Source organism: Natator depressus, chromosome 7 (assembly GCF_965152275.1).
Source record: "Natator depressus isolate rNatDep1 chromosome 7, rNatDep2.hap1, whole genome shotgun sequence".
In the NCBI taxonomy this organism is placed as follows: Eukaryota; Metazoa; Chordata; order Testudines; family Cheloniidae; genus Natator; species Natator depressus.
Window position 1 is genome coordinate 32,861,778 of NC_134240.1, and position 27,974 is coordinate 32,889,751.

Sequence of the window (27,974 nt, forward strand, 5' to 3'; positions counted from 1 at the left end):
TTTAAACTACATAAATAAATTACAGTGATTTGTGCATGTGCATATTTACTTGTTATTCCTGAAGTTAAATTGTCAGAGCCACCAACTCCTCTAAAGCCATCAAAACAATTGTGTACACACACACACACACACACACACACACACATCCCTTGGGGCAAATGTCCTGGTCTTATTCCCCTCCCACCACCCATCCATGGAGGCATCACAGCAAAGTTGACTTGGTGGCCAACAGAATGTAGTAAGAAGAATGACTATACTGTGTATAGATCGGAGGATTTGCTACATAGATAGCCCTGTAGCAGATCTCTGGAAATTTTGACTCCTTTTGAGTGCAGCTGTTATACACAACTCAGTTGCAGCAGTGTATGAGTTGGCTTTCTTTCACATCTCTTTATTTCATATTTCAAACAGTTACAAATTAGTGCAAATACCCAGGGAACAAGGAATTGAAACTTGCCATTACAACACATGGCTGGACAGCATTGTCAAGGCACTTCTGTTCTCTGCTCTCCCCTCAACTTTTTGTACCATGGTAAAACCCCAACAACTTGGTTGTGAAATGGCAGCTGACAGGGTGGGGAAGGGACACCCAGCTGAACAAAGTCTCTTACACACACACACACACACACACACACACAAATAAATAGCCCCACCCTACCCCCAATAGACTGTTTCCCTCTGCCATAGGGGACAGCCAGGCTCCCTGTGCTCCCCTTGGCATTCATTGGAGAAGGCTGGGAAATTGCATCTGTCCTAGAGTGGGGCCAGACTGGAAGGGAAACCAGCAAAATGTACAAGGGTAACACAGTGAGGCACTGAGGTAACAGCAGCAGCAGGCAAACCTTTGAGCCCTTTAAGAGGCAGGCGGGCATCCTGGGTAGAATCCCAGCCACAGGACACTGACAAGGACTGTGGAGTGGCCATCTGCCTCTTAGCTGATGCGGCACTTATCTTTGCGGCTGTATTTGCGCCGTTGCAGTTCCAGGCCCCGCTGCAGCCTGGCATCTTCCTCCAAGGCTCTGTTGGGGGAGGGGGAAGATACAAGTTAAAATGTAGGGTGCAACGCCTGACCTCAAACCCCCCCATCTGAAAACCATGCCCAGACTCACATTCTCTCCTTGATGTCCAGGTCTCGCACCAGCTCATCACGCTGGTTCACCAGCGACACCAGTTCCTCCAATAGGAGCTGCTCCCTCCTCTGCTGGGCTTCCGTCTTGAGCCAATCTGCAGGAGTTGGAGAGACATCTCAGCTGAGAACCCAGAGCAAGAGCCAGCCCCCACCCCCCTTCCACAGACTGCCAGTCCCCTTTGCTCTCAGGGACCCAGCCCTCACCTTCAGTAGCTAACATGGCTCTCAGCTCCCGGCTCAGTAGTTCAAATCGTCTTTCCAGATCCTGCTCCTCCATCCTGGGGTGGGGAAGGAGAAAATGGTGTGGGGGTGTGGTTAGTCCCAAGGTTACACCTTCTCTCCCCTTCAATGGTTTGGATGATCACGAAAAGCCCAGCCACCACCCTCCCCCCAGGATCACTCACAGCAGCTGCAGCTGGTCCTGGCGCCGGATCAGCGCATTCTTCTTATTGACCAGTGTGAACCACTCCTGGATCAGCTCCTCCTCCTGGGTCCGGTTTGCGCCTGCAATGGCAGGTGGGGGAGGAGTGGGGTGTGAGTACACTACAGGAACCAGCAAGTGGCATTTGCACCTGTGTGGCAATGCAGCGGTGAGTGTTGATGGGGCAGGTGGGTGAGCATGGCCCAATGATGGGATGGGGTCGTCCCCTGGTGAGTTCCCCAACTTCTCTCCACCCCTATTAACTGCCTGTTCCCTTCAAGCCCAGCTGGGGTTGGTAGGGCAGCGACATGGCATCCATGCAGAGCACATCCCCCCCATGAGGGGTTCCCACTCCATAACTGCAGCATCAAGGGGTCCTGAGCAGTTCCAGAAGCCGCCAGCAGGTGGTACTGAGAGGCCACAGTGCTGGATGGGGTGAGGGCACAGGACAGTGCCTGATCACTAGTCCCAGCTGCCCGCAGGGCTGTTGTATGTGTCCCGGCGCAGCACCTGACTCCATGAGGCTGCGCAGATCCTTCTCCACCACGGCTGCCCGGGCATCAATCTGCTTCTGTTCATTCTCCAGCGCCTGCAGCTCGGCCACCACGTACTGGCTGGTGTCTTGGAACCGCTGCCAGGGAGGCAGGAGGTCAGACCCAGTGCCCCCTTGAGGGGAAAGGCCCTGTGTCCCAGTCCCTGCCACCACCTCCCCCAATTACCCATCCTTACCGGAACCTCCTCCTCTGCGGTGCTGGTTTCATTGCTGGGATCCCGGGACGGCTCCTGAGGGGTAGCACTGTGGGACGGGGCTGTCTCTGGGGGGGAGAAGACAGAGAGAGGCAGTTAGATTGGGGTCACGAGAAGCAATTAAACCCCATTCGCTAGCCCTGTTGTAATTATTGGGGTGTGAACAATAGCTGCTGAGGGGCAAAGGTGCGGCAGGGAGACAGACACAACTACTCCGAGCAGAGGGCAGCTACTATATGGTAATTGTGTCTGGCAAATGAGGCACGTGGGCCTGGAAATCAATGGGCCAACATTGGGATGTTGGAAACCAGGCCTAAGCAGTGGCCAAAACACAGAGGGGAGTGGAGGCTAGCTGGCTGGGTGACAGTGGCCAGGAAGGAGAAGCAAGTTTCCCCACCATGGCTGCCACCCCCATGGTGTCCTGGGACTGGAGGAGGCAGCACAATACCATGGTGCCTCCTTCACCCTAATCCTGAGGGAAGCCCGGGGCCAGAGAGAGGGACCCACCTGACATTGCCATCTCTGCCGGCTCCAGCTGAATCCCAGCCGCTACCAGCAGAGGTCTAGGGTTGCCCCGAACAGGGGGTTGGGTCCCGACTATCCTGGCTAATAGTTCATGGAGGACAGGTCCATCAATGGCTATCTAGTTCGTTTTTTAGTATGGATCTATTTTTGACCATCACAACATCCCATGGCAATGAGTTCCGCGGGTTAATTGTGAGTTGTGTCCTCTTGGCTGTATTAAACCTGTTGCCTATCAATTTCATCAGGTGACCCCATTTTTGTATTTAGAGAAAGGGTAAATAAAACTTCTCGTCACCGTTCCCTCACCATTCACGATTGTCTAGACCTCTATCCTATCCCCCCTTCGTTGTCCCTTCTCCAAGCTGAATGGCCCTTATCTTTGTAGCCTCTTCTCATATGGAAACTGTTCCGACCCTTTGATCATCTTGCCAGCCCTTCTGTGAACCATTTCCAGTGGCACTCTATCGTTTTTGAAACCAGAACCTGGCACAGTATTCAAGGTGGGGGCGTACCATGGATTTGTGTAGTGGCATTATATTTTCTATCCCTTTCCTAATGATTCCAAACAGCCCATTAGCCTTTTTGGCCGTTGCTGCATACTGAGCTGAAGTTTTCAGAGAACTCTCCACAGTGACTCCAAGATCTCTTTCTTGGGTGGTAACAGCTAATTTAGACCCCCACCATTAGACCTGCGTACTTGGGTTATTTTTGCCAGTGTGCATTACCTTCACTTATCAATGCTTGAATTTCATCTGCCATTTTGTTGCCCACTCACCCTGTTTTGTGAGACACCCTCCCCCTGGTAACTCTTTCTCCTGCCTCTTCTTTTTCTGTGTCTTTAATACAAGGTTAAAGGGATTTTTAATGGAGTATTTGCCCTGGGAATAAGCAGGCTGAGGTCTCCAAATTCCACACCCTGAGCCTGGGTTAGCACTTTAGTGTTGTGCAGTGATAGGGGTCTGCTAACATCTTGGACACTCTGGGCTTGTGGTGTCTCAAAATTGACACAACCACCCTGCTCCCCCTTAAGGATCCATCTTGCCCCTTCGCCCCAGAACCTGATGCTGCTAAATAAAGCAGACCCTGCAGAAAGCCCGGGCTCACCTGGGGGTGGCTGAGTCCTGGCAGAAGCAGGGGGTCCCGCCTTAGGGGTCATCAAGCCTTCACGGTCGTCCTGGTGGTGGGAGGTGGAGAAAAGGGATAGGGGATGTTACAATAATAAACCAGCTCCCATGAGACCCTACCATAACAAATCAGTCTATGCAGCCGCAAGAGATTCTACAATAACAAATTGCACAGCACAACCCCAGTGCCCCCAAGAGACCCTACAATAACAAACCAGCATGCACAGCCCTAGTATTTACGAGACACCTGACAAAAACAAACCAATGCTCCCAGGAGAACCTACAATAACAAACTTGTGCATGCAGCCTCAAGAGACCCTATAATAAATTACTAGGGTTGTACATGCTAATTTGTTACTGTAAGGACTCACGGGGCTGCATGCACTAGGTTGCTATTAGAGTATTCCAGGAGGGAGGGTCTTTCATAAATACTAGGACTATGTACGCTGTTTATGAGCTACCCTATAATAATGAACCAGTGCTCCTGGGAGACTCTACCATAACAAACGAGTGCATGCAGACCCTACAACAAAGCAGTGCCCTGGAGAAATCCTGCAATAACTGAGCCCCTTCCCGTTCCCCACTCACCGTTCCTAGCCAGTCAAACCTCCTCCGTGGTGTCTCCCCTGGGGGGCCGCCTGCCTCCCCCTCGTCCATGGACAGTGACTCGCTCTTGAGCCGCGAGCGCCGCTTCTTGAGCAGGTCTGCATCACGCACGTGGGAGAAGCTCGACTTGCTGCTATGGGAGCGTGGTGGGGCCACAGGGCCCTGGCTGCCTGTAGACAGTGAGCGCTGCAGGGATCGCTCGGCCTGGTCCGGCGCATCCCCATTCCGCACAGACTGACGCTTCAGCCGTGGAGGAGGCACCAGCTTCTCGTCACCGTTGGTCGGCACCTTCCCAGCATCCTCTGGGCCAAGAGGCTCTGCCTCTGGTTTCTTGGCCGATTGGGACATTGCACCATTGACCAATGCTTTCTCAGCATCCTTTGCAGTTTTGTTCCCTCCATCCTTTGGGGTGGGTGGCTCTGCCGCTGGACTCATGGCTGGCTCAGTTGTCGCACCATTGACTGGCACCTTCCCAGCATCCTTTGCGACAGAGGGCTCCACCTCTGATTGCACAGCTGTTTGAGATATGGTGCCATTTACAGTCACTTTCCCAGCATCCTTTGCATCACCTGTCTTGGCATCAGTCCCACCATCCTTTGGGGCGGTGAGTTCTGCCTCCAGTTTCTTGGCCAATTCAGCTTCTCCTGTCACAGTTTTATTGGCCGCTGCCTTCCCATCATCCCTTGCAGCAGGGACAGTGCTCCCAGGCTCCTCAGGCCCCTTGGCGGCGCCCTGGAAGCGCTCGGCGTAGAAGCGGGCGGGGTCAATGGAGAAGGCGGGGTCTGAGTCAAACTTGCCCACCTTGTAGGTGCTCTGGCTGCTGTGGTTCGCGATCTGCACCACATTCAGCTCCTGGCCTGTGAAGAAGGCGCGGATCTGGCACAGGTAGGTCATGACGATGAGCTTGTCGGGCACCGTCAGGAACACCATGTCAGCCGGCTCCAGCACCCGCGAGATGCCCAGGGAGGCAAAGCCGTCGTAGGCCTGGGGGGAGGGGACAAATGGGGGGGTGACTAATCCCAATATCCAGCCCCCTCCCTGAGTTAGGGATCAAACCCAGGAGTCCTGACGCCCAGTGGTCATGCCCCAAGTCCCCATGTGCTCTGATCACCAGACCACATACACCGCAGCCTATACTCCCATGTGGGGGAGGGAGTCTCCCCAACCCAGAACAGCTCCTCCGTCCTCTCCAGGGGAGGGGACTCCTGTTCGTAGGAAGAGCCGGGTAATAGTAACAGGGGATTCGATTATTACAAATATAGATGGCTGGCTCTGCGATGACCAGGAGAACCACATTTGGCTGAATTCAAATCAGCAGGGCTGGATGCTATTAGCCCCAGGGTACAGAAGGAATTAGCTGAAGAAATCTTGGAGCCACTGGCAATAATATTTGCAAATTCAGGGATGACAGGAGAGGTCCTGGAAGACAGGAGAAGGGCTAATGTAGAAAGGGGAAAAAGGAGGAGCTGGGGAACTGTAGACCAGTCATTTAGCCTGACTTCAATACCTGAGAGCAATGTATAAAACATTCCATTTGTGAGTACCTGGAGGACGAAGGGGTGATCACTAGCAACCAGCAAGGATTTACCAAGAACAAATCATGCCAAACCAGCTTGATTTCCTTCTTTGACAGGGTAACTGACTTGGTGGATGTGGGGGATGTGGTAGACATAATATACCTGGACTTCAGCAAGGCTTTTGACACAGTCCCACAGGACATTCTGATAGATAAGCTGGAGAAATGCGGGCTCAGCGGAACTACCATTAAGTGGATACATAACTGGTTAAACAACCGCAAACAAAGAGTAACTATGAATGGAATGATGTCGGACCGGAGGTCTCAAGTGGGGTTCCATAGGGAGCTGTTCTGGGCCCGGTGTTGTTTAACATCTTCATTAATGACCAGGGATGTAGGAATAGGGAGCAGACTGATCAGACTTGCAGATGACACAAAGGTGGTGGGGGGGGCGGATTGCCAATACTTTGGAGGATAGAGCTAAGGTTCAGAGGGATCTTGATAAATTGGACAACTGAGATATACAGAACAAAATGAAATTCAACAAAGACCAATGTCAGGTGCTACACTTAGGGAAGAAAAACCAAATGCACAAATACAGACTGGGGGATAACCGGCTTGGCAGAAGCACGGCTGAGAAGGATCTGGGAGTTGTGGTGGATCACAACCTCAACATGAGTCAGCAATGCGATGCTGTTGCAAAAAAAGCAAATGCAATTTTAGGTTGCATTAACAGAGGCATAGCATGCAAGTCACGGGAGGTGATAGTACCTCTCTACTAAGCACTGGTTGGGCCTCAGCTGGAGTATTGTGTCCAGTTTTGGTCACCAATGTATAGAAAGGACGTGGAGAATCTGGAAAGGATCCAGAGATGAGCAACAAAGATGATCAAAGAGATGAAATGCAAGCCATATGAGTGAAGGCTGAAGGAACTGGGTATGTTTAGTTTAGAAAAGAGGAGATTAAGGGCGGACACGATGGTGGTCTTCAAATACTTGAAAGGCTGCCATAAAAAAGATGGAGAAAAGTTGTTCTCTCTTGCCATAGAGGGCAGGACAAGAGGCAAAGGATTCAAACTGCAGTATCGCAGATTCCAGTAAACCTCAGGAAAAACTTCCTAACTGTAGGAACAGTAGGACAATGGAACAGACGCCTCGGGAGGTTGTGGAAGCTCCTTCACTGGAGGTTTTCAAAAGGAGGCTGAAGAGCCATCTGTTGTGGATGGTTTAGACACAACAAATCCTGCATCTTGGCAGGGGGTTAGACTAGATGGCCCTGGTGGTCCCCTAATATTCTATGGTGACTTGGCTGCTAGGTGCGAAGGTTGCGGACCACTTCAGACATCTAGACAGACTCATGCAGTGCTGGTGAGGAGCCAGTGGTTGTGGTACATGTAGGTACCAATGAGATAGGGAAGGATAGGAGAGAAGCCTGGGAGGCCTAATTTAGGCTCCTAGATAAGAGATTAAAGTCCAGGACCTCCAAGGTAGCATTCTCTGAAATGCTTCCAGTTCCATGCGCAGGGCCAGTCAGACAGGCAGAACTGCAGGGTCTCAATGCGTGGCTGAAACAATGGTGTAAGGAGGAGGGGTTTAGGTTTATATAGAACTGGGGAACCTTTTGGGAAAGGAGGAGCCTATACAGGAAGGATGGACTCCACCTACACCAAAATGGAACCAGACTGCAGGCATGTAAAATTAAAAAGGTGGAAGAGGAGTTTTTAAACTAAGGGCTGGGGGAAAGCCAACCAGTGCAGAGGAGCACAGGGTTCAGACAGAGACATCCCTTAGGGAAGGATCTATTAATGGAGATTCTCTATGTCCTAGTAAGGAGGAGAGAATAGAAGTTGACAAAGTGCACAGGTAGGAACTGAAGAGAGTCAGTCAAAGGAAAGAGAGTCCCATTCAGTTACATCATATGAAGGCAGACAACTGAATATTGACAAATTGTGTAAGTACTTGTACACAAATGCTAGAAGTCTAAACATTAAGATGAGTGAACTGTAGTTCCGGGTACCAAATGAGGATACTGATATAACAGGCTTCACAGAAACTTGGTGGAATGATGATAGATATTGGGACACGGTAATACCAGGGTACAAAATATATAGGAATGACAGAGTAGGTCGTGCTGGTGAGGGAGTGGCACTATATGTGAAAAAAAGCATATAATCAAATATAGGGAAAATCTTAAATGCACCAAACAGTCTATCCATAGAGATTCTATGGCAAATTCCATGCTTGAATAATCAGAGTATAGCACTGGGAATATACTGACCACCTGCCCAGGAAGGTGATGGTGACTGTGAAATGCTCAGGGAGATTAGAGAGGCTACAAAAACAGAAAACCCAATAATAATGGGGGATTTCAACTATCCCCATATTGACTGGGAACGTCACCTCAGGATGGGATGCAGAGATAAAATTTCTAGACACCATTAATGACTGCTTCTTGGAGCAGCTAGTCCTGGAACCCATAAGAGGAGAGGCAATTCTTGATTTAGTCCTAAGTGGCGCACACGATCTGGTCGAAGAGGTGAATATAGCTGAACCGCTTGGTAATAGTGACCATAATATATTTAAATTTAACATCCTTGGAGGGGGGTGGAATACAAAAGAAACCCACCACAGTAGCATTTAATTTCAAAAGGAGAACTACACAAAAATGAGGCTAGTTAAATGGAAATTAAAAGGAACAGTCACAAGGGTGAAATGCCTGCAAGCTGCATGGAAACTTTTTCAAAACACCATAATAGGGGTTCAAACAAAATGTATACCCCAAATTAAAAAAAAAAAACAGCAAGAGGACCAAAAAATGCCACCATAGCTAAACAACAGAGTAAAAGAGGTGGTTAGAGACAAAAGACATCTTTTAAAAGATGGAAGTCAAATCCTACTGAGGAAAATAGAAAGGAACATAAACTTTGGCAAGTCAAGTGTAAACATTTAATTAGGCAGGCCAAAAAAGAATTCGAAGAGCAACTAGCAAAAGACATAAAAACTAACAATAATTTTTTTTTAAGTACATCAGAAACAGGAACCCTGGCAAACAATCAGTGGGGCCACTGGACAATCGAGGTGCTAAAGGGGCACTCAAGGCCGATGCAGAGAAGATAAATGAATGCTTTCCATCAGTCTTCACAGCAGAGGTTGTGAGGAACATGGGTCAGCCCCTCACCAGCATTCTGGGCAGGCGGAGCACAATCCCCCCAGTCCCCTGAGCGCTGGGCGGGCAGCCGGTGGCACCCCCCCACCCCCAAACGCTGGGAAGTGCGCAACCCCCTCCAGCCCTAGAGCAGTAGATGGGCAGGCCAGTGGCACATGGCCCCCCCCCCAAGACCCCAACCCTCAAATGCCAGGCAGGTGACGCACGGTCCCCCAGACCCCGAGTGCTGGGTGGGGGGCGCACATCCCCCAGCCCCAGCACCTCCAGCCATCCTGAGCACAGGGCGCACAGCCCCAGCACCGGAGCGCACCCGCCTCCCCCAGCATGGCACCAGACATCTCAAGTCCAGGCCACAGGCTGCCTGCAGCCCCCCTAGCCCCAGCTCCAGCATGCTTCCCTGAAGACGAGCAGCCTGCCTGGGCCGGGTCCAAGGGAGAAGGGCAAACAGGAGGGGGCCTTCTAGGCAGGGCCACACCAGGCTGTTTGGGGAGGCACATACATGCCGCCCATGGTGAGGAAGATCCCCAGACCTGAGCCATTCTTTTTAGGTGACAAATCTGAGGAACTGTCCCAGATTGAGGTGTCAATAGAGGAGGTTTATGGAACAAACTGATAAATTAAACAGTAATAAGTCACCAGGACCAGCTGGTATTCACCCAAGAGTTCTGAAGGAACTCAAATGTGAAAATGCAGAACTACTAACTGTGGTATGTAACCTATCACTTAAACATCACCCTCTGTACCAGATGACTGGAGGATAGCTAATATAACATTGATTTTTAAAAAAGGTTTCAGAGGTAATCCCGGCAATTACAGGCCAGTAAGCCTAACTCCAGTACCAGGCAAATTGATTGAAACTATAGTAAAGAACAGAATTATCAGACACATAGATGAACATGATATGATGCAGAAGAGTAAACACGGATTTTGTAAAGGGAAATCATGCCTCACCAATCTACTAGAATTCTTTGAGGGGGTCAACAAATGTGGTCAAGGGTGATCCAGTGGATATAGCGTACTTGGACTTTCAGAAAGCCTTTGGCAACGTCCCTCACCAAAGGATCTTAAGCAAAATAAGCTGCAACGGGATAAGAGGGAAGGTCCGCTCATGGCTTGGTAACTTGTTTAAAAAGCAAAGGGTATGAATATGGTCAGTTTTCACAGTGTAGAGAGGTAAATAGCGGGTGTGACATTTTATACCTTGGGGAAGCGTCCTGGAACCCCCATATTTCTCATTTTTATATAATCACGATCTTACATATAAAGCATGCCTTGTAAGGTATCAGGGGAAAGGTTATCATCTGCTGAAAGTCATTTCTCTATCCATATATGTGTATCATTAACACATATGAAGTTATGAGATTGTGTTGTACGGTTGTCACTAAAACATGCTGTAAGTTGGGGAATCAGTCAGATATTAGCCCCGCAGAGGCAACAGCAAGGAAAGTAACCAACACCAGTGTGGGGTGGCAAACAATCCATCAACAACCATTGTCCAGCAAGGGAGCTACAATTCATGAGGCCACACCAGGGGAATTGCTCAGCCTTGCCTGGAGACTCAGCAATGCCCCCAGACATGCCTGGACTTGTGTTTTTCAAGCACATGCATTGAGTGCATAAAACCGAACACAGGGGGCCCATGTTTGGCCTTTCTCATTCACCCACCTACACTGCAAGCAACAAGGACACTGAAGACTCCAACTGAGGGGACTGGCCCAGATTTCAAGCATGATATCTGTATACTATGAACTGCAATATCCAGAGAGGTGAAAAAAACTGCCTAATCTAGATGTTGCCCAGTCTAATAGGGTTGAGAGTTTAAACTGCATGCTTGTATTTTATTTCTTCTGGTAACTAACTCTGACTATTTGCCTATTACTTAATATCACTTAAAATCTATCTTTTGTAGTCAATAAATTCATTTTACTGTTTATCTTTACTGGTGAGTTTGTATGAAGTATTTGGTAAATCTGCTCAGGTGTTGCAAAGGCTGGTGTATATCCACTTTCCATTGATGAAGTGGTGAACCAATTAATAAATCTGCATTGCTCATCGTGAGCAGTGCAAGACGGTATATTCCTGGGGTACAGTGCTGAGAGCTGGAGGGATTTGGCATTGGTGCCTTTCTCTGTGTGATTCATAAGTGGCTCTGGAAGCATTCATGCAATCTAGCTGGGTGTGGGGCTCCACATGCGATTGCGCTGAGTGATAATAGCATCTGGAGGGGTTTGCTGCTGGTCACTAGCAAAGCATTGTGAGAGACAACCCAGGCTGTAGAGAGTTCAGGGGGCACAGCGGTTCCACAGTCCCAGGCTGCACCCCGGGGATCCCGTCACAGTGGGGTCCCCCAAGAATCTGTTCAACATATTCATAAATAATCTGGAAAAGGGGGTAACCAGTGAGACTAGTAAAGTTTGTTGACAATATAAAATTACTCAAGATAGTTAAGCCCAAAGCAAACTCCAAAGAGCTACAAAGGGATCTCACAAAAATGGGTGTCTGGGCAACAAAATGGCAGATGAAATTCAATGTTGATAAATGCAAAGTAACGCACACTGGAAAACATAATCCTCGCTATACATACAATCTACTAAATTAGCTGTTACCATTTACGAAAGAGATCTTGGAGTCATTGTGGAGAGTTCTCTGAAAACATCTGCCAATGTGCAGCAGCAGTCAAAAAAACTCACGAATGTTGGGAATCATTAGGAAAGGGATAAATAATGAGACAGAAAATAGCATAATGCCTCTATATAAATCCATAGTACGCCCACCCCTTGAATACTGCGTTCAGTTCTCTTCACCCCAGCTCAAAAAAAATATTAGAATTGGAAAAGGTACAGAGAAATGCAACAGAAATGATGAGGGGGATGGACCAGCTTCCATCTGAGGAGAGATTAAAAAGACTGGGACAGTTCAGTTTTGAACAGAGACAACTAAGGGGGCATGAGAGAGGTCTATAAAGTCATGACTGGTGTGGACAAAGTGAATAAGGGCGTGTTAATTACCCCTTCCCATAAGGGTTGGGAGGGGGCTAGGTCACCCAATGAAATCAATAGACTACAGGTTTAAAAGAAATACAAGAAAGAACTTCTTCACGCAACACACGCACCCTGTGAAACACATTGCCAGGGGATGCTGTGAAAGCCAAAAGTATAACTGGACTCAAAAAGAATTTGATAAGCCGATGGAGGACAGGTCCCTCAACAGCTATTAGCCAAGATGGTGAGGGAGGCTACCCCGTGCTCTGGGTGTCCCTAAGTCTCCGACAACCAGAAGCTGGGACTGAACACAGGAGGGACCACTTGGTAAATTGTCCTGTTCTGGTCATTCCCTCTGAAGCATCTGGCACCAGTCACTGTTGGAAGACAGGACACTGGGCTAGATGGATCACTGGGCTGAGCCAGTATCACCAGTCTTATGTTCTTACAGTCTCCTTCCCCACCACCTGCCGGGGTCCCCAACTTACCAGCTTGTTATTCTCTTTGATAGCGAGCGGGTCCAGGGTCTCATAATTGCTGGAGGGGGGGGGCAGACAGACATAACAAAGATAGATCCTGCTTAGTGAATGGGGTCTCTTGAGTCCCCACCCCACCCCGCCTTGCCTCTCAAAGACACGCCCCCCTCCATACCAAGACATGGCCTCCCCCCCAACACACACGTTTCCTGGTGCCCCTCAATCCTGACCTGCAGCCCCCTGCTATCCCAGCCCCTGGCTCCCCGCACTGCCCCTCAGCCCCAGGACTCACATGTTCTCGGGATGGAAGTGGTGCAGGATGGCGCAGAACGCTAGCCCGTTGCGCCAGGAGGTGGTGAAATTGGTGACCCGGACGCCCCGGTAGCCAGCTGTGACTTTTTGGCACCATTCCAGCAGTGACTGGCTGCAGCTGACCAAGCCTGGGCTGGTTGCTGGGGGCTCCTCCTAGGAGATAAACAGGGGATGGGGTGGGATATGGGTGGGGGAGGCGCTGGATCACCCCACACCAGGCAAAGCACCCCCACACCAGCACTGGCCAGCCATACTGCCCACCTGGCTCCCCCATTCTCCTGCCTGCATAACCCCACCACCACCACGCGTCACCTCCCCCATGATTATGGATCCCCCACACCCACAGGCATCAAGCCACCCCTTTGGCCCATGGCAGCCAGGGGTGAAGGGCTGGGGCTGTATGGGACAAAGACCCAGCCAAGTCCTGACTGTTGCACCCTCCCCTTCCCCCTGCTAGGCAAGGGTGTTCTCCTGGCTGGGCTTGGCCCAGGGCTCACTAGCAGCTGGGATCCAGCCACCCCCATGCAGCACAGTGAGCAAGCCAGATGCAGGGCAGGGATCTGTGGGCCACACAGCGAGGTGGAGGGGGTTAGTGAGGGGACTGTGGGCCCTGGGGATCCATCTCCAGGTGTTATCCCCAACCCCGATTAAAGGGGAGGAGGCAGTTAGCCCACTATGAGTTTTATCCCCTCCACACACTCCAATTAAAGGTTTTATCCCTGTAGCAACGCTGGGGGTTCTGTCTGTCCTTCCACAGCCACAGCCACCACCCCCCGCACACACACACAGCCCACAGGATTAGTTGGAAGCAAGGGCGGGCAGGCAGCCATGGCAGCTGGCAGGGCTGGGGGGCACAAGCATTCGCTGTCCCTACCTGGGCCGCCTCCTGCCCTACGCTACCCTGGGCAGCGCCGCAGGGCGGGGGAGATGGCTCCCGCCCGGACGCCTGGGTCCCCTCGTTGGATGATGGGCTGGCACTCCTCTCCTGGGCAGGGCGGGTGGGCGGGAGGCTCAGGGTGAAGCGGCACTGTGAGACGTAAGGCTCAGCGAAGGGGGACGGGGGGCCCAGGATGGGCGCATCCTGGGGGGGCATCAGTGTGAGGGCTGCAGCCTGTCTGCTGCTCCTTCCTGGGGCGGTGCGGCTGCCCAGCTTGTTTGTGCAGAGACCTGACTGCCACGTCTCCAGCGGGGGCCTTGTGCCACTGGCATCCTCCTTGCTGGGCAGGGAGCCCACAGCCACACCATGGTCTCTGGAACCAGCTGCCTCCTCTGGCCCAGCCCTCTCCAGCAGGGGCTCAACTGTGCTGGGGGTGGCACCCCCAGGCACTCTACCATTGGCTCCTGGGCTCTCCATGGCACCCTCCAGCCGGGCAGAGGCCTCCAGAGATGGGGCGTCCATTGTTACTGACTGCACCACACCTCCGCACGGTCTTCCGGCCGCCTCTCCCCCTGCCGCACCTCCACCAGGCCTGCCGGCCGCCTTTCCCTCTGCCGCACCTCCGCCCGGCCTGCCGGCCGCCTCTCCCCCTGCCGCACCTCCGCCCGGCCTGCCGGCCGCCTCTCCCCCTGCCGCACCTCCGCCCGGCCTGCCGGCCGCCTCTCCCCCTGCCGCACCTCCGCCCGGCCTGCCGGCCGCCTCTCCCCCTGCCGCACCTCCGCCCGGCCTGCCGGCCGCCTTTCCCTCTGCCGCACCTCCGCCCGGCCTGCCGGCCGCCTCTCCCCCTGCCGCACCTCCGCCCGCCCTGCCGGCCGCCTCTCCCACTGCCGCACCTCCGCCCGCCCTGCTGGCCGCCTCTCCCCCTGCCGCACCTCCGCCCGGCCTGCCGGCCGCCTCTCCCCCTGCCGCGCCTCCGCCTGGCCTGCCGGCCGCCTCTCCTCCTACCACACCTCCGCCCGGCCTGCCGGCCGCCTCTCCCCCTGCCGCGCCTCCACCTGGCCTGCTGGCTGCCTCTCCCCCTGCCTCCTCCAGCCTGCCTCTCTCCGGCTGGGCTGGGGCCTCCACAGGCGAGGTGCCTGCTGTTACTGAGTGCCCAGCACCACCACCCGGCTTGCCAGCCGCCTCTCCCCCTGCCCCTTCCAGCCTGCCCCACTCTGGCCCGGCTGGGCTTGTCCCCCACAGTCCATCTCCTGCTCCTGCCTTCATCACACTGCTGGGCACCTCCCCAGCACCCTGTCCCACCATGTCCTCCGACCGACACCTCCATGGCTTGGGGGGGGGCATCAAAGAGGGTGTATCGCCTGCCCCCCCCTGCACAGCAGCCCCTGCAGTGTCCTTCCAAGCTGCTCTTTCTGCTCCCGGCCTCTCTGGCTGGGATGCTGTCCTGGGTCTCTCTCCTGCTGCCCTGCGCTGCTCCAGCTTGGGGGCCGTCGCTGCGGGAGCCGGGTCTGGTGCTGGGCTTGGCCAGAATCCTCGCCCAGAATCCTCCTGTGCCACCAGCTCTGTTCTGTGCCCCTCCAGTGAGGGCACAACTTCTGCTGCACGCTGAGCTGCGCCCCCATGTGCCTTCCTGTCTGCCCTGCAGTTCTCCCCTTCCGCGGGCTCCTCCGGCCTGCCCCTCTCCAACTGGCCTGGGATTGCCTCCATCACCCCTCTGGATGCCCCCTCAGCACCCTCTCCCACCACATCTTCCAACCGATACCTCCACGGCTTGGGGGGGCCCACCAGAGAGGCTGCACCTCCTGGCCCCCCCTGCACAGCAGCTCCCCCAGCATCCTTCCCGGCTGCCCCATCTGCTGTCAGCATCTCCAGATGGGATGCCCCCCTGGGACCCTCTCTTGTCGCCCTTCCCTGTTCCTCACTGAGGGGCACCACTGCAGGAGCAAAAGCACCCCCGATGCTTGGCCAACCAGTAGCATCTGTTGCTGCCTTCGCCTCCTCTCCCTGCCTGCCCCACGGCACTGGGGGCAGCCCCACCACAGACGACACAGCCAGCAGCGCAGCAGCCGAGGGCACACCCGCCCCCAAGCCGCTCCTGGCCAGGCCGATGCCCTCCCCAGCAACAACGGCTGGTCCTGGTGCATCCTCATCGAGGTACATTACTACAGAGACACCTGGAGACGCCGAACGGGCCCGCCTGTCCCTCCGGGGCCGGGGCAGTGGCTTCGGCCGAGCTGGCAGTTCTGCTGACCTAGGCCGGGACTGCCGGGCCCTGGTGGGCACCACCGGCACAGGCAGAGAGGTTGCGGGTCGAGGGCCCTGCACTGACTTCGCTGCTCCCACTTTGAGCTGGGAGGGAGGCGGCTTGGCACCTTCCCATCGGCGTCTCCGTGTGGAGGGTACCTCAGGGGGTGGAGCTGTGGGCGCAGCGGGTTCCGGCAGCAGAGGTTTCTTACGCCGCGGGGCAGGGACAGGGCTCTCCGCCCGGGGCATCCAGATGTCACTGGGCCTGCAGGGAGGGACAAAGGGGACAGAAGGGGAGTCGGTCTCATCACGAGGGCAGAGCTGCCTCCTGGGGGGATTTCTCATCCTCCCAACTTCACAATGAGCCCAATCTTCTCAGCATGGGGACTGAAAGGCCCAGGAACAGACACCAGGCATCCTGGCTCCCTGAACCCCTCTGCTCTAACCACCCCACCCCCCAGATCCAGGGATGGAACCCAGGAGTCCTAGCATCCAGCCCCCCCCACTCTAACCCACTAGACCCCACTCTCTCTACACTCCACTTGGAATATTGAAAATGTCCCCTAAACACAGGAGTTCCTCAGCACAGATGAGCAGTTTTGGGATATTCCGAGCCAGCCCATCCCCCACCATGGGGCCAGATCACAGCCAGCGCCCCCTAGAGGGGACAGGCCCCATTCTCCACCCCTCTGAGCCTGCCAGTCCCCCACCCTGGTGCTGGATCACAGCCAGCGCCCCCTAGAGGGGACAGGCCCCGTGTCCCATTCCCTGCCCCACCCCCCAAACTTCCTCCTTTGTTAATCTGCTGGGCTCAGTAGGGAACAGCAGTTTCCTGCAGAGCCAGCTGCGTCCCTTCCCCCACCCCCTGGAAGGGGCAGAGCTGGCAGCCTGGCCTGCAGCTCCCTTCCTGGGCAGGGGAAGTGCCGCTTCCGCCTTGGGTTTGAACAGGCACTCTTCCCTAAGCGGGGGAGGGGAGGGGAGGGGAGGGGACTATCAGACCTCCTGAAGGCAGAAGCAAAACCAACCCTGGGTAGCTGGGTTTATCCATAAGCAGCTAGGCACTAACCTTTTCCCACCACAACGCCATCCTCCGAGCCCCCCTGTCCCCTACTTCCAATCACTGGACCCCCCTCCCTCCCAGAGCCAGGATAGAATGCAGGAGTCCTGGCTCCCAGCCCCCTGCTCTAACCACTAGACCCCACGCCCCTCCCAGAGCCAGGATAGAAGCCAGGGCTCCAGACTCACCTGCCCTTGGTGTCACTCCCTGATGCCGGCCGCTTCATCAAGGCTGCTGCTTTCTCCTCCTCTTCAGCCCTGGGGTTGCCACCACGTCGTCCCGTCTCCTGCGAGGGGCCTGTGCCTGGCTTGTGGGCCTGATCCGGAGCTTGGGCCCCTGTCTCCCCCTTAGCACCTGGTTCCACAGCCCCCGCAGCTCCCACTGGGTTCCCACCGGCTGCCATGTTCTGCCCAGCCCTCCCGGCCTGGCCTGCACCACTTACTGGGGGTGCCCCCATCAGCTCCGGGGGAGGGGAGGGTGCTGCTCCCTGTAGGACCAGCTCCAGGGCTGGGTGTGGGGTGTCCCTCAGGGGGGCATCTGGGGTGTCGGCCACTTGGATGGTTTCCTCCTTGGCAGAGCCTGCAGGAGAGGGGAGAGGATCCCAGGAGTCAGAGACTGGGGGCAATGGAAGTGGGTGACAGCTATACAGCACCTCCCCATATCCCTGCCCTGGGGGAGTTGATGGGAAGCTCTCGGATTCCCCCTCTTCTCAGGTCACTAGACCCCCCTCCCTTCCCAGAGCTGGGCTAGAACCCAGGCGTCCTGACTCCCAGCCCCCGCTGTTCTAACCACTAGACCCCACGTCCCTCCCAGACAGAACCCAGGAGTCCTGGTGCCCAGCCCAGGACTCTTGCACCCACTTTTGACTTACCTGCCTCCCGGGGCATCCCATAGGAGGTTGCTCTTCCAGCTGCTGCCCTGCTGGTCCCCGGGGCCGAGGGATTCTCCTCTTCCTCAGCAAGAGTATTGAGCTCTCGTGATGTGTCTGGGGGCGGGAGGAGTAAGGGAATGTGGAAGGAGGCAGGGAGAGAAAGAGAGAGAGATGTAGTGGTTTGCTGCCTACTCTGCGCCCCACCTGCCCCGAACCCCACTTGGCGGGATGGTCCTACCTGTGAAATAGCCCAGCAATATGGTCTGAATGAAACCTACAGTGCGGGACACAGATGGACAGCCAAAAAGTGGTGGAGACAGACAGACAGACAGGAGAGAGAGAGAGAGAGAGAGAGAGAGAGAATGACTAACGCCAAGACAGCACAGTTGCCCCGGGGAGTGGGGACAGAGCTGTCAATCCCAGGGGACAGACTGGGACCTCAGTCACTGCCCCCCAGGAAAGAGAAGCCTAGAGAGCGCCCCCTGCTGGAAGGCAAAGAGACACTAGATGCTACTATCAGGAGCCACAGCAATAGTGGAGCCGAGGGAACCCCACCAAACAGCAACCAAGGCAAACCGCAATTACGAATGGACCAGGGTGGGAAAGCAGGGGGCTGTGGGACAGGACTGAGGGGCACTGGCAGAGCTGGATGTGGGTGTGCCCAGGGCTGGCATAGCAGGTGGCTGCGGGTTGGGAGTGAGGGGCACCGGCAGGGCTGATGGGGGTGAGGGCTCAGGACTGGCTGGCTGGTCCCACCTGTTGGCGCTGTGCCCTGGCCGCTCCCATCCTCTTGCCGCACCCTCCTGGCTGCCTCGTCGTCCTCGTCACTGTCGGCAAAGTCATCCAGGTTGCCGATGTCGCTGGGTTTGACGCTCATGAGGCTGGCCAGGCTCTGCATGTCCTCGTCCCTGAGGGGCAAGGCACGGCGTAAGGGGGGGAACCCTCTGTGGGGTCACAGGGCAGGGGGGTCACGGTAAGGTGGGATGGTACAGCTCCAGTTCCCTTCCCCCCTCCAGCCTGGTGTGACCCTTGCAACCATTCGCACTGTCCCTCTGGAAACATGGGGCTTTCCTAAGCCACGGGCGAGGGCAGCCCCACCCCTGCCTCTGTGACCCTTACTGGCAGGGGAGGGGACTGTTTAAACGATGCACCAGCTGTGGCTAGTGCCAGAGCGTCCTGCTATTAAAAATTGCCAAGGTGACTTCTCTAAACCAGCCTCTTCCTCAACAGCGGTGCCAACGTGGCTGCCCGGAGAGACCCTCTAACCAAGATGGCTGCCCTCTGCCGCCCTCCTCGCTCATGCCAAGATGGCTGCCTAAGCCACCTTCTTCCCCTGCAGCCATGCCAAGATAGTCACTCTCAAGCAGCCATCTGCCTGCACCAAGATGGTCACCAAGAGCACTCATCCTCAGTCAAGTCTTTTGCTCTTTTTCCAGCCCTTCCTTGGGCCAAGCCCCCATGCTGCCCCCCGCGCCGGAGCAGCATGGAGAGGGAAGTGCAAGCCAGAGCCCCTTCCTGCCCCACCCCATCCCGCCAAGGGACACTGCTGTTCCCAGACAGGCCTGTTTCCGTAAGCCCCACTTTATTGACAGAACTCACGTGGCTTTGCCCTCGCGCAGGAAGACGCAGGACAGCGTGAGCTGCAGCGTGGCTGCTACCACCTTGACCGAGCGCGGCTTCAGCTTCAGCTTCAGCTCGGCCTGGGCAGGCGTGGGGCGGGCAAAGCGCTGCAGGTTAACATCGGCCGAGGCCAGCACCTTCCGGTGCCCCTTGGACTCCTGGGAAGAGGGAGTGAGCACTGTGAGCAGGGGGTGAGAGGAGAGTCCTGACTCCCAGCCTCCCTTACCCTAAAACCACTAGACCCCACTCCACTCCCACAGCTGGGGAGAGAACCCAGGAGTCCTGACTCCCAGGCCCCGCTCACTCTAACCACTAGACACCACTGCCATGTTACAGATGGGGATAGAACCCAGGAATCCTGATTTCCCATCTTTCCCTCAGCTACACTGTCCCCTTTACAGACTATGTGCTGTTAAACGGCTGCTGTGTTCCTCCTGTGACCTAGTAAGCTCTTGGTGCCAACTGGGAGAGGGCACAGAGGGGGTGCCTGGGGCTACAGAAATCCCTTGGGTCTGGTACATGCACAATAATTCACCAAAGGGTGGCAGGCGAAGTCTCTACTGAAAGCCAGTAGCCCACTGGTTGTCATAACCATTGCGAAATGTACATACAGATAATACTTCAGGAGCTGTATATCTACAATAACAATTATGTTCTTAAGGTCTGGGAACTGGGGCTGGTCACCCGAAGGTGACGAACAGCGGGAGGCAATTGACGCTTCTCCCCTGCCTGCTCCTGTGTGCGGCACATCCTGTATGGCTCCCAGCGGATACCCTATTAGCATTACTACGCCTGAAGCTAATCAAAAGTTTGCTAAACTCTGCAAGGAAGATGCAGCCAGGGAAAGACAAGCAGCCAGGGGCATCCTCTTATTGAGCAGAGGGGCACAGCCAGCCTGGCTGTTACGCACTGGGAGGAAGACTTTGGGGGAGCTACTCTTCATTAGACAGGAAAGTGACTTGTTAGGTAAGTCTAGGCTCGAGAAGGCAAGTTATGAGTTTATTGAACGTTGCGGTTTGTTCCCTACACCTTCACTTGCTACTTCTCGAGGCTCTAGTCTTTGTTAATTAAACTGACGCCTGCTTTCACTGGGCGCATGGCTGAGTGCTATGTTACCCGGAGTGGTGATCTCAGCTGGGGCGTCCTGTACCCCCGGGAGCAGCATATCAGTGAACCCTGGGAGTATCCAGCGGAGCAGGGGCTGGGCACTCCAGAGAGACGTTTGCAGGGCTGGTGGCTGGGACGGGCCGGTTGCTAGCCTGCAGAGGGACAGCATCGGCCTGGGGGACACTTGTGCTGCCTGTGGCTGGTGGAGTTGGGCCCCGATAGGCACAAACAAGAGTCCCTCACACTAAGGACAGGAGGTGACAAGGTGCCTCCTAGCCTTAGCGCCCTGGGAAGCGTCACACCACCCCAGAGGCAGCTGCACTTAGCAGCCCTGCATGGCTTTGCGATGGAAGATCCCATGTCCTGGCTGGCCACTGTCATCCAGCCCTGAGTTACCGCACTCTGGTTCTCCCTGGACGTACGTTCTCAATCACAAAGGTCCATTCCTTGTCTTCATACTCCTCCACGTGGGGGTCCTGTGGAGGGGATAGGGCAGAAGATGAGAGGGGCTTTGCACTGTTTGTTGCACTGGGGCATGGGGGGAGTTGTACGCAAGGGTGCAAGTGTGTGTGTGTTGTCGGGATCGTACAAAGGGAGGCCTGAGCATGTGCCAGCCCCACGAGACTGCACGCAGCAGTGTGCGGATGGGTGTGTGACTGCAAGTGTGAGTGCCCAGTGTGCACCCACAGGCAGGCAGAGGAGCGGACAGGCACAGCAGTGCACGGGAAGCTGTGAGTTGGTGTGTAACCGTGAGCCAGGGAGCATGCCTCAGTGCTTTTGTGCAAACCCCGGCACAACCACAGAAGAGCCGCACATCTGGGTAAGAGCCGTTCGTTGCTGGTGCGAGTGCTGTGCCGAGTGCGTAGGCCAGTGTAAGAATACACGTGTCAGTGTGAAGGAGTGCATGAGCGTGCGTGCGCAACAGGGCGATGGTGTGCTTGTGCGAGCGGCAGCTGCCATACCCGGTACAGCGTCACCATTATATCCACATTCTCCGGCACCATCCACACGACCATCCCCCGGTACGGATTCTTGATCCCCGGCTGCCAGCTGTGAGCCTGCAGAACACACACACAGCCAGATCAGAGCTTGTGCCCCCAGGGGGAACAGCCACGTGTCACATTCCCTTCCACCACCTCCCCCCAGCTAGTCAGTCCCCCCACCATGGGGCTGCAGCAGAGCTGGCCCCCCTACAGAGAAGGGATCCTGAATCCACCCACCTTGGAGCAGACACGTCGGTTCCTCCTGGTCCAAACCACAATCAGCTTGTCTGGCTGCCTGTGAGGCGAGAGGGAGGGAATGAATGAACAAATTAGGAGGGGAGGGGAGGAAGAGCAGCTAAACGCCCAAGGACCCTCCCCACAACCCTTCCCATTGGGATCAGGGTAGCAGGTGACCCAGGTCCCAGCCCCACCATCTGCCCCTCACTACCCCCATGGAGAATCTTCCCTCCTCACCCCTCTGCCAATCCCCAGAACTGCCCCCCTTTATGCAGCTTCACCGACTCTCCCACTCCTTGCCCAGTCCCTAGAAGTAGAAGCCCTTCTAACCCAATATCCCGCACTTCCTGCCCCCCAGATCTGACCAATGTCCCCCTCCACCCAGTAACGCCCCTGGTTAGAGCAAAAGTCAGGACACTTGGGTTCTACCTCGGGGAGGGGAGTGGGCACCAGTGGGTTAGCTCAGGAGGGGCTGGGAGCCAGGACTCCTGGGTTCTACCCCAGCTCTGAAAGGGGCGTGGGGGCTAGAGGTTAGAACACTGCTCCCAGTTTGGGCTGCCCAGAGAGCAGCACATTGCAGAGCTGGGTGGGGAGGGTTTTTATCTTCCCCCGCCTGGCTGCTGGGCGGGTATGGCCCAGCCTGAACCCCCTGCTCGCCCCACACGCAGTGAGAGACACTGGGGCAGAAAGAGATAAGGATTGGAGGAAGGAGCCTGGAGAGAAAAATACACTGAGGCATTGGGATCAGCAGTGACTGCAAGGGGCATGCACCCCCTGCTGCACAGCACCACACTGGGGCATTGGGGTCAGCAGTGACTGCCAGGGGAGAGAGCCCCCACAGAGCCCCCACCCTGCTCTCTGCTGCCCAGTCTCCCGGGTCCAGGTAGGAGCAGGCGCAGCCAGCCCTAGCATGGTACAAACCAGTGAGTCACTCTGTAGATCTGAGAAGCTGCGTTTGCTGGGGCACGGCAGACAGGGTGTTTACTCAGGAAGCGTGAACGCCATGGCTCACTTTGCCAAGGGGTGTGGGGATCCCAGCCCTGCTCTCTCTGCAGGCCACTGTCTGGGCCAGGAGTCTGAGGCCTGTGTCATAGTCCTTGAGAGGTGCTGGGCACCTCCCCCTCCCCTACCCAATGCCTCTGCTTCACCCCTTGACATCAGAGCGTCTGGATCTGAGACATTTTGCTCTGTATCTTTAACAGCCATGTGGGCCAGGCCCTGGGGTGGGGCCGGCTGGTGCTTGCACTCTTGCGCCCCAAGCCCTGCAGAGCCGCAGGCATTGTAGGGAGTTGGGGGGGTGTCAGGAATCCTGGTGCTATCCCCAGCTCTGGGAGGAGAGTGGTCTGGAGGGTTAGAGCAAGGGGAGAGAGGGACTGGGAATCAGGACTCCTGGGTTTCATTACTGGCTGTGCCACAGATCCTTTGCACAACCTTGGGTGATTGTGTGTGTGTCCCAGTTTGCTGACTCCCTAGCAGGGATGCAGACAGGGCTGCAAAGTTGTATAATTCATTACAGGCTGTAAAGGCTGGAATTCCTGGCTCGAAGGCACGAAGGAAGAGCTGAAGGCTTCTTGTTCCTCCAAAGGGATGTTCTGGAAACTCTGCGTATGCAGCCCAGCCCTGGCTGGCTGGGACGCACTTCCAAAGCATACTTGTATGTGAGGTTATCTCAACTCCTCTGCAGCTCCTATGCTCCAGTCTGAGATGCACCCACCTCTGGGGAAGGGCATGGGGCTGTTTATCCGAGGATCCCCCACCCAGGGCTCAGATGCAGCTGCCTCTGGGGTGGGGCACAGGGGCTATTAAGGTGGGGTACTGCCCAGCTGTTGGGGAGGGCACTGGCTGCCAGTGGGTTTATCACATGGTAGCACTGCCGACTGGACATGGCGTTCGACTCACCAGCTGTACAGGGAGTTTCTGGCCACAGGTCAGTGGCCGGCTGAGTGGGGGGTGTCACTGCTGCTCTAGCTGACTGTGAGCTGAGGGGGGGCAGGGATGCAATGGCTGGGGGGGGGATTTCTGACCAGATGGGTGAGGTTAATGACAGCTCACCTGTTTATTTACACAGTCCACCCCCCAGAATCACCATTCACACCATGAAAAAAAGCTGGGAACATCCTGACAGCAGGTGGATACAAGTGATCAGGGCCTAGCCTCCCCCACATCCACCACACAGCACCAGGGCTCCCCCCCCAGCTCTGCCGGTGCCTCTGAGTCCTGACCTGCAGCCCCTTCCTATCCCAGCCCTGGGCTCCCAGAGGGGTCGGGCTGGCCTGCAATGCTATGGCGTCTACAGGTCAGCTCCCCATCTGCCTGTGTCAGTCATGGCCTCGCTCCCCCACCCTGATGCTGTCACTGATTCCCAGGGTCACCCCTCTCCCAGAGTCTCAGCCAAGGCCCCTCACCTCCAACCCACAGATGTCACTCTCCCAAGGTCAGCGGGCAGCCCCAGAGCAGCCCCAAGGGCCCATCCAGCCTGGCACCTTCACAACAAGGAGTTTGTAAACCTCCTGCTCGCCAGAATGTCTGAGCCCTGCCAGGACACCCAGGAGGCACCCCTCCCCCATCCCGGCACTGTCATAACATTGACCATTACAGGGTATTCTTAGCTCTTGTATGAGGTGGAAATATAAACACCCGCAGCTTGTAGCAAATCCTCAGTCCCCGCTTACAGCCCCGCCACAGCTCAGCTGCAACCCAGCTCTGGCTTCCCCCACCTACAGTTCTGCCGGTGTCCCTCACTCCCGGCCCACAGCCCCCCGCTAGCCCAGCCCTGGGCTCCCCCACCTCCAGCTTGGCTGGTGTCCCTCACTCCTCCTGGCCCACAGCCCCGTGCTATCCCAGCTCTGGGCTTCCCCTCCCAGCTGCCAATACTCCTCACTCTCAACCTGTAGCCCCCTGCAACTCCAGCCCTGAGCCCCTGGCCAGGTGAATTGCTCTGAGACCTGGGCCAGTTTACAAGCACCTTCCTCCCTCCTGGGCTTGTGGCCAAGGGGCTAAATTTAGCTCTGTCAGGAGGGGGTCGGAGATCAGAGCATCTATGCAGGTGCTGAGCTAAATTGGTGTCTTGCTGGGAAACTTGATACCCCCTAACTCCTCCACAGACCTGGATTGGGGCAGCCAGAGCCCAGGGGGCAGGAAGGCTGGGGAGAGATGGGTTGGGGCTTTGGGCCCCATCCAGGGATTGGGGTGGGGGAAATCCTTGGGGCATAGCAACAGGAGAGGTGGGAGAGGAAGCATGAAGGGTGGGGTGGGACAACAGGGAGGGGTCATGGGGAGAAGAGGAGGGACAATGAGGAAAGGGGAGGGGCATCTGGGAAAGGGGGAGGAGCCCCTGAGGGAGAGAGATTGTGGGGAGGAACCACAGAGAGGGGGAAGGAGCGTTTGAGGGCGGGGATTTGAAGGGAAGGGGAAGGGCCTGGGGAACCCTGTTGGGACACTTCTGCTCTGGAAGGGCCCCATATCTCATTTCACAGAGAAGCCTTTATCCTGCCCACCCCCTACAGGCCCACTCTTCCTACAGTCTCTCTGCCTCTCTCCCCTGCACCCCAGGCCCCCTACCCCCCCTCTCCCCACTCCCTCCTGTTTCTATTTTTAGCTGCTGTCACTAAATATTTATCATTTTTCCATGAATCCCTTTTAAGGTCATTTTAGTTTAAAAAAAATCCCAAGAGCTCCCTCCCCCGCTGGCTCCTCCCATTTCCATGGAGATGGTCCAGAGCTTGAGAGACGGGGATCTTTCCACTTCTAGGTTCCCCCTAAATCACAGAGGATGTCTCCAGCTCTAGCCACCCCCTTCACCCGCCAAAACAGGAAATGACGAGATTCCCCCTATCTCCGTGTTCTAGAGCATGCTCTAGACTCCAGCCCTATCCCAATCCTAGAGGAACCCTACCACCACCTGTCACTTCCCATGGTCTAGTGCACGTTCTAGATTCCTCCTGCCCCAGCCCCTCCTCCAGGCCTCAAGAGACACCCACCTTCTGCCAATCCCTGTGTTCTAGAGCATGTTCTCGATTCTTCTGCTTTGCCCCCCATTCTGGAGAGACCCCCCTACCTCCTGCCAGTCCCGGAGTCCTAGGTTCAGCTCTAGATTTCACCTCGTCCACAAGCCCTACATGGGCTGGGGCACACCTCCACAGATGGCATGGTGGGGGAGACCCCTGGCTGGTTCTCCGCTTGGGCCTGAGGGGCCAGTCTGCATCGACCAAGCCCCACAGCGGGCTGGACCCTTAGACTTTGCCCCTGCCCCATCAAATCTACAAACACCCTTCCCAGCTCCACAACAACCAAGCCTCCTTACATCTCTGTGCAGAGGCCAGCCCCAGGGCACCCCCCTCTGACCCAGGAGCTGCTAGGGGTGCTTGGCTCAGCAGGAGTTTGAGGAGGGGGAGATTTGGAAATGGGGAGCTTTGGGGTGGAAGCAGCAACATGGGGGCAGAGGAGGAGGGGGGAGTCTCAACCACTATAAACTGGAGTGTGGGGATTGACCCCTTTCCACCCTCAATTCCCCCCCAGATGCCCAAATTTCCTCACCATGACCGGGGAGGGAGGTGTCCCATCTTCCAGCCCAGCCTTGTCAGCCCCCCCATGACAACAACCTGGACTTCTCTCATTCAGTCACCCCTCCCAACAGTATTTTGGGGGCTCCCTTCCTATGGCTAAAATAGAGGGGGAAACCCTTCCCAGAGTGAAAAAAGTGAACGCATTCCCCCCCGCCCTGGTGTATGGCTGAACTGTCCCCCATTGGGGTCTGTCAGCAGAGAAAGAGTTAATTCCCCCCCACCCCCACCAGAGGTACCTGGCTCCCTCCTTAAATCTCCTTGATTAATTAACTCATGTTAATAAACAAAAAGAAGAGGCTACGAAGAGCTTCCCTCTCCCTGTGACAACCCCCCCCCAATGCTCCAGGGGACACAGCCCCTCATCCTCCCATCCCTAATCTCCCCCTTAGATATACTGGGGTACCCCGAGCCAACCTCTGCCCCTTAGATATCCTGGGGTCCCCCCGTGCCCACCTCTGCCCCATAAAATATACTAGGGCCCCCCACGCACACCTCTGTCCCTTAGATATACTGGGGTCCCCCCATGCGCACCTCTGCCCCATTAAATATCCTGGGGTCCCCGTGCCCACCTGTGCCCCACTCCAGGCTGGCTGCGAGCCGGACTGTGTCTGCCCCAGGGCGGGGCTGGCCCCACTCACCATTTCTTGGTGCACTCCACCATCAGCTCCTGGTAACAGGCCACGAAGTGAAACTTGGAGGCGCGTTTGCCCACGCGCTGGAGTCTCTTCCACGCGGAGCTCATCGCGGCTCGTGGGGGGTCCCGCGGAGCAGCCCCCGGCCGAGCCGGGCCAGGCGCCTCTCAGGTCACGGCTGCCCCCGCGGCCCCGGCCGATGCCCCTCGATGCCCATCGTCCCAGACCCAGAGGCTGCCGGAAAACGACACCCGAGCGGCGGCGGCTTGGATGCGGGCACTGAGCCAAAGGGGCTCCCCGAAAAATCACGGGTGGCTTGATTCACCCCCCGGACACCCCGATCTCTGGGGGGCGCTTGGCTCTCCCCCCCGGACACCCCGATCCCTAAGGGGGCTGCGCTGCCCCCGGACACCCCGATCTCTGGGAGGCTGGGCTCCCCCCCGACACATGGGGGGGGGGCTGGGCTCCCCCCGGACACCCGATTCCTGGAGGGATGGACTCTCCCCCCCCCGTGGGGGGCTTGGGTACCCCCGACACCCCAATCCCTGAGGGGGTTCTTGGCTCTGCCCCCCGGCCCGCACACCCCGATCTTGGCTCTCACCCCCGGTGTCTCCCCGGTCCCGCTCTCTGCCCCCGGGCCAGACGCCGGGCGGGTCAGTTCCAACTCGGTTCCCGTGTCCGAGCCCGACAGGGAGAGAAGGGAAACTCCGGCGACTGCGAGAGAACGAAGGGCCGAGGGAGCCGTGCCAGGCTGCCAGCGCCTGTCGGCCGGCCCTGTC

General features: G+C 56.2%; 1 protein-coding gene across 1 annotated transcript; it reads right to left on the reverse strand.

Moving 5' to 3' along the window:
* Nucleotides 1–136: 136 nt before the first annotated feature.
* Nucleotides 137–27,969, reverse strand: EHBP1L1 (EH domain binding protein 1 like 1). Its single transcript, XM_074958043.1, has 21 exons — nucleotides 27,797–27,969; nucleotides 27,202–27,429; nucleotides 21,999–22,056; nucleotides 21,741–21,836; nucleotides 21,201–21,254; nucleotides 19,651–19,829; nucleotides 18,808–18,959; nucleotides 18,290–18,325; nucleotides 18,052–18,165; nucleotides 17,369–17,759; nucleotides 16,283–16,388; nucleotides 12,983–13,155; nucleotides 12,703–12,751; nucleotides 4,535–5,536; nucleotides 3,927–3,996; nucleotides 2,280–2,365; nucleotides 2,061–2,181; nucleotides 1,534–1,633; nucleotides 1,334–1,407; nucleotides 1,110–1,224; nucleotides 137–1,019 (listed from the first exon to the last, which is right to left on the reverse strand). Exons 2-21 carry the CDS (start codon nucleotides 27,303–27,305, stop codon nucleotides 932–934), a joined length of 3,168 nt encoding a protein of 1,055 aa, XP_074814144.1. The 5' UTR covers nucleotides 27,306–27,429; nucleotides 27,797–27,969; the 3' UTR covers nucleotides 137–931.
* Between the last annotated feature and the right edge of the window lie 5 nt (nucleotides 27,970–27,974).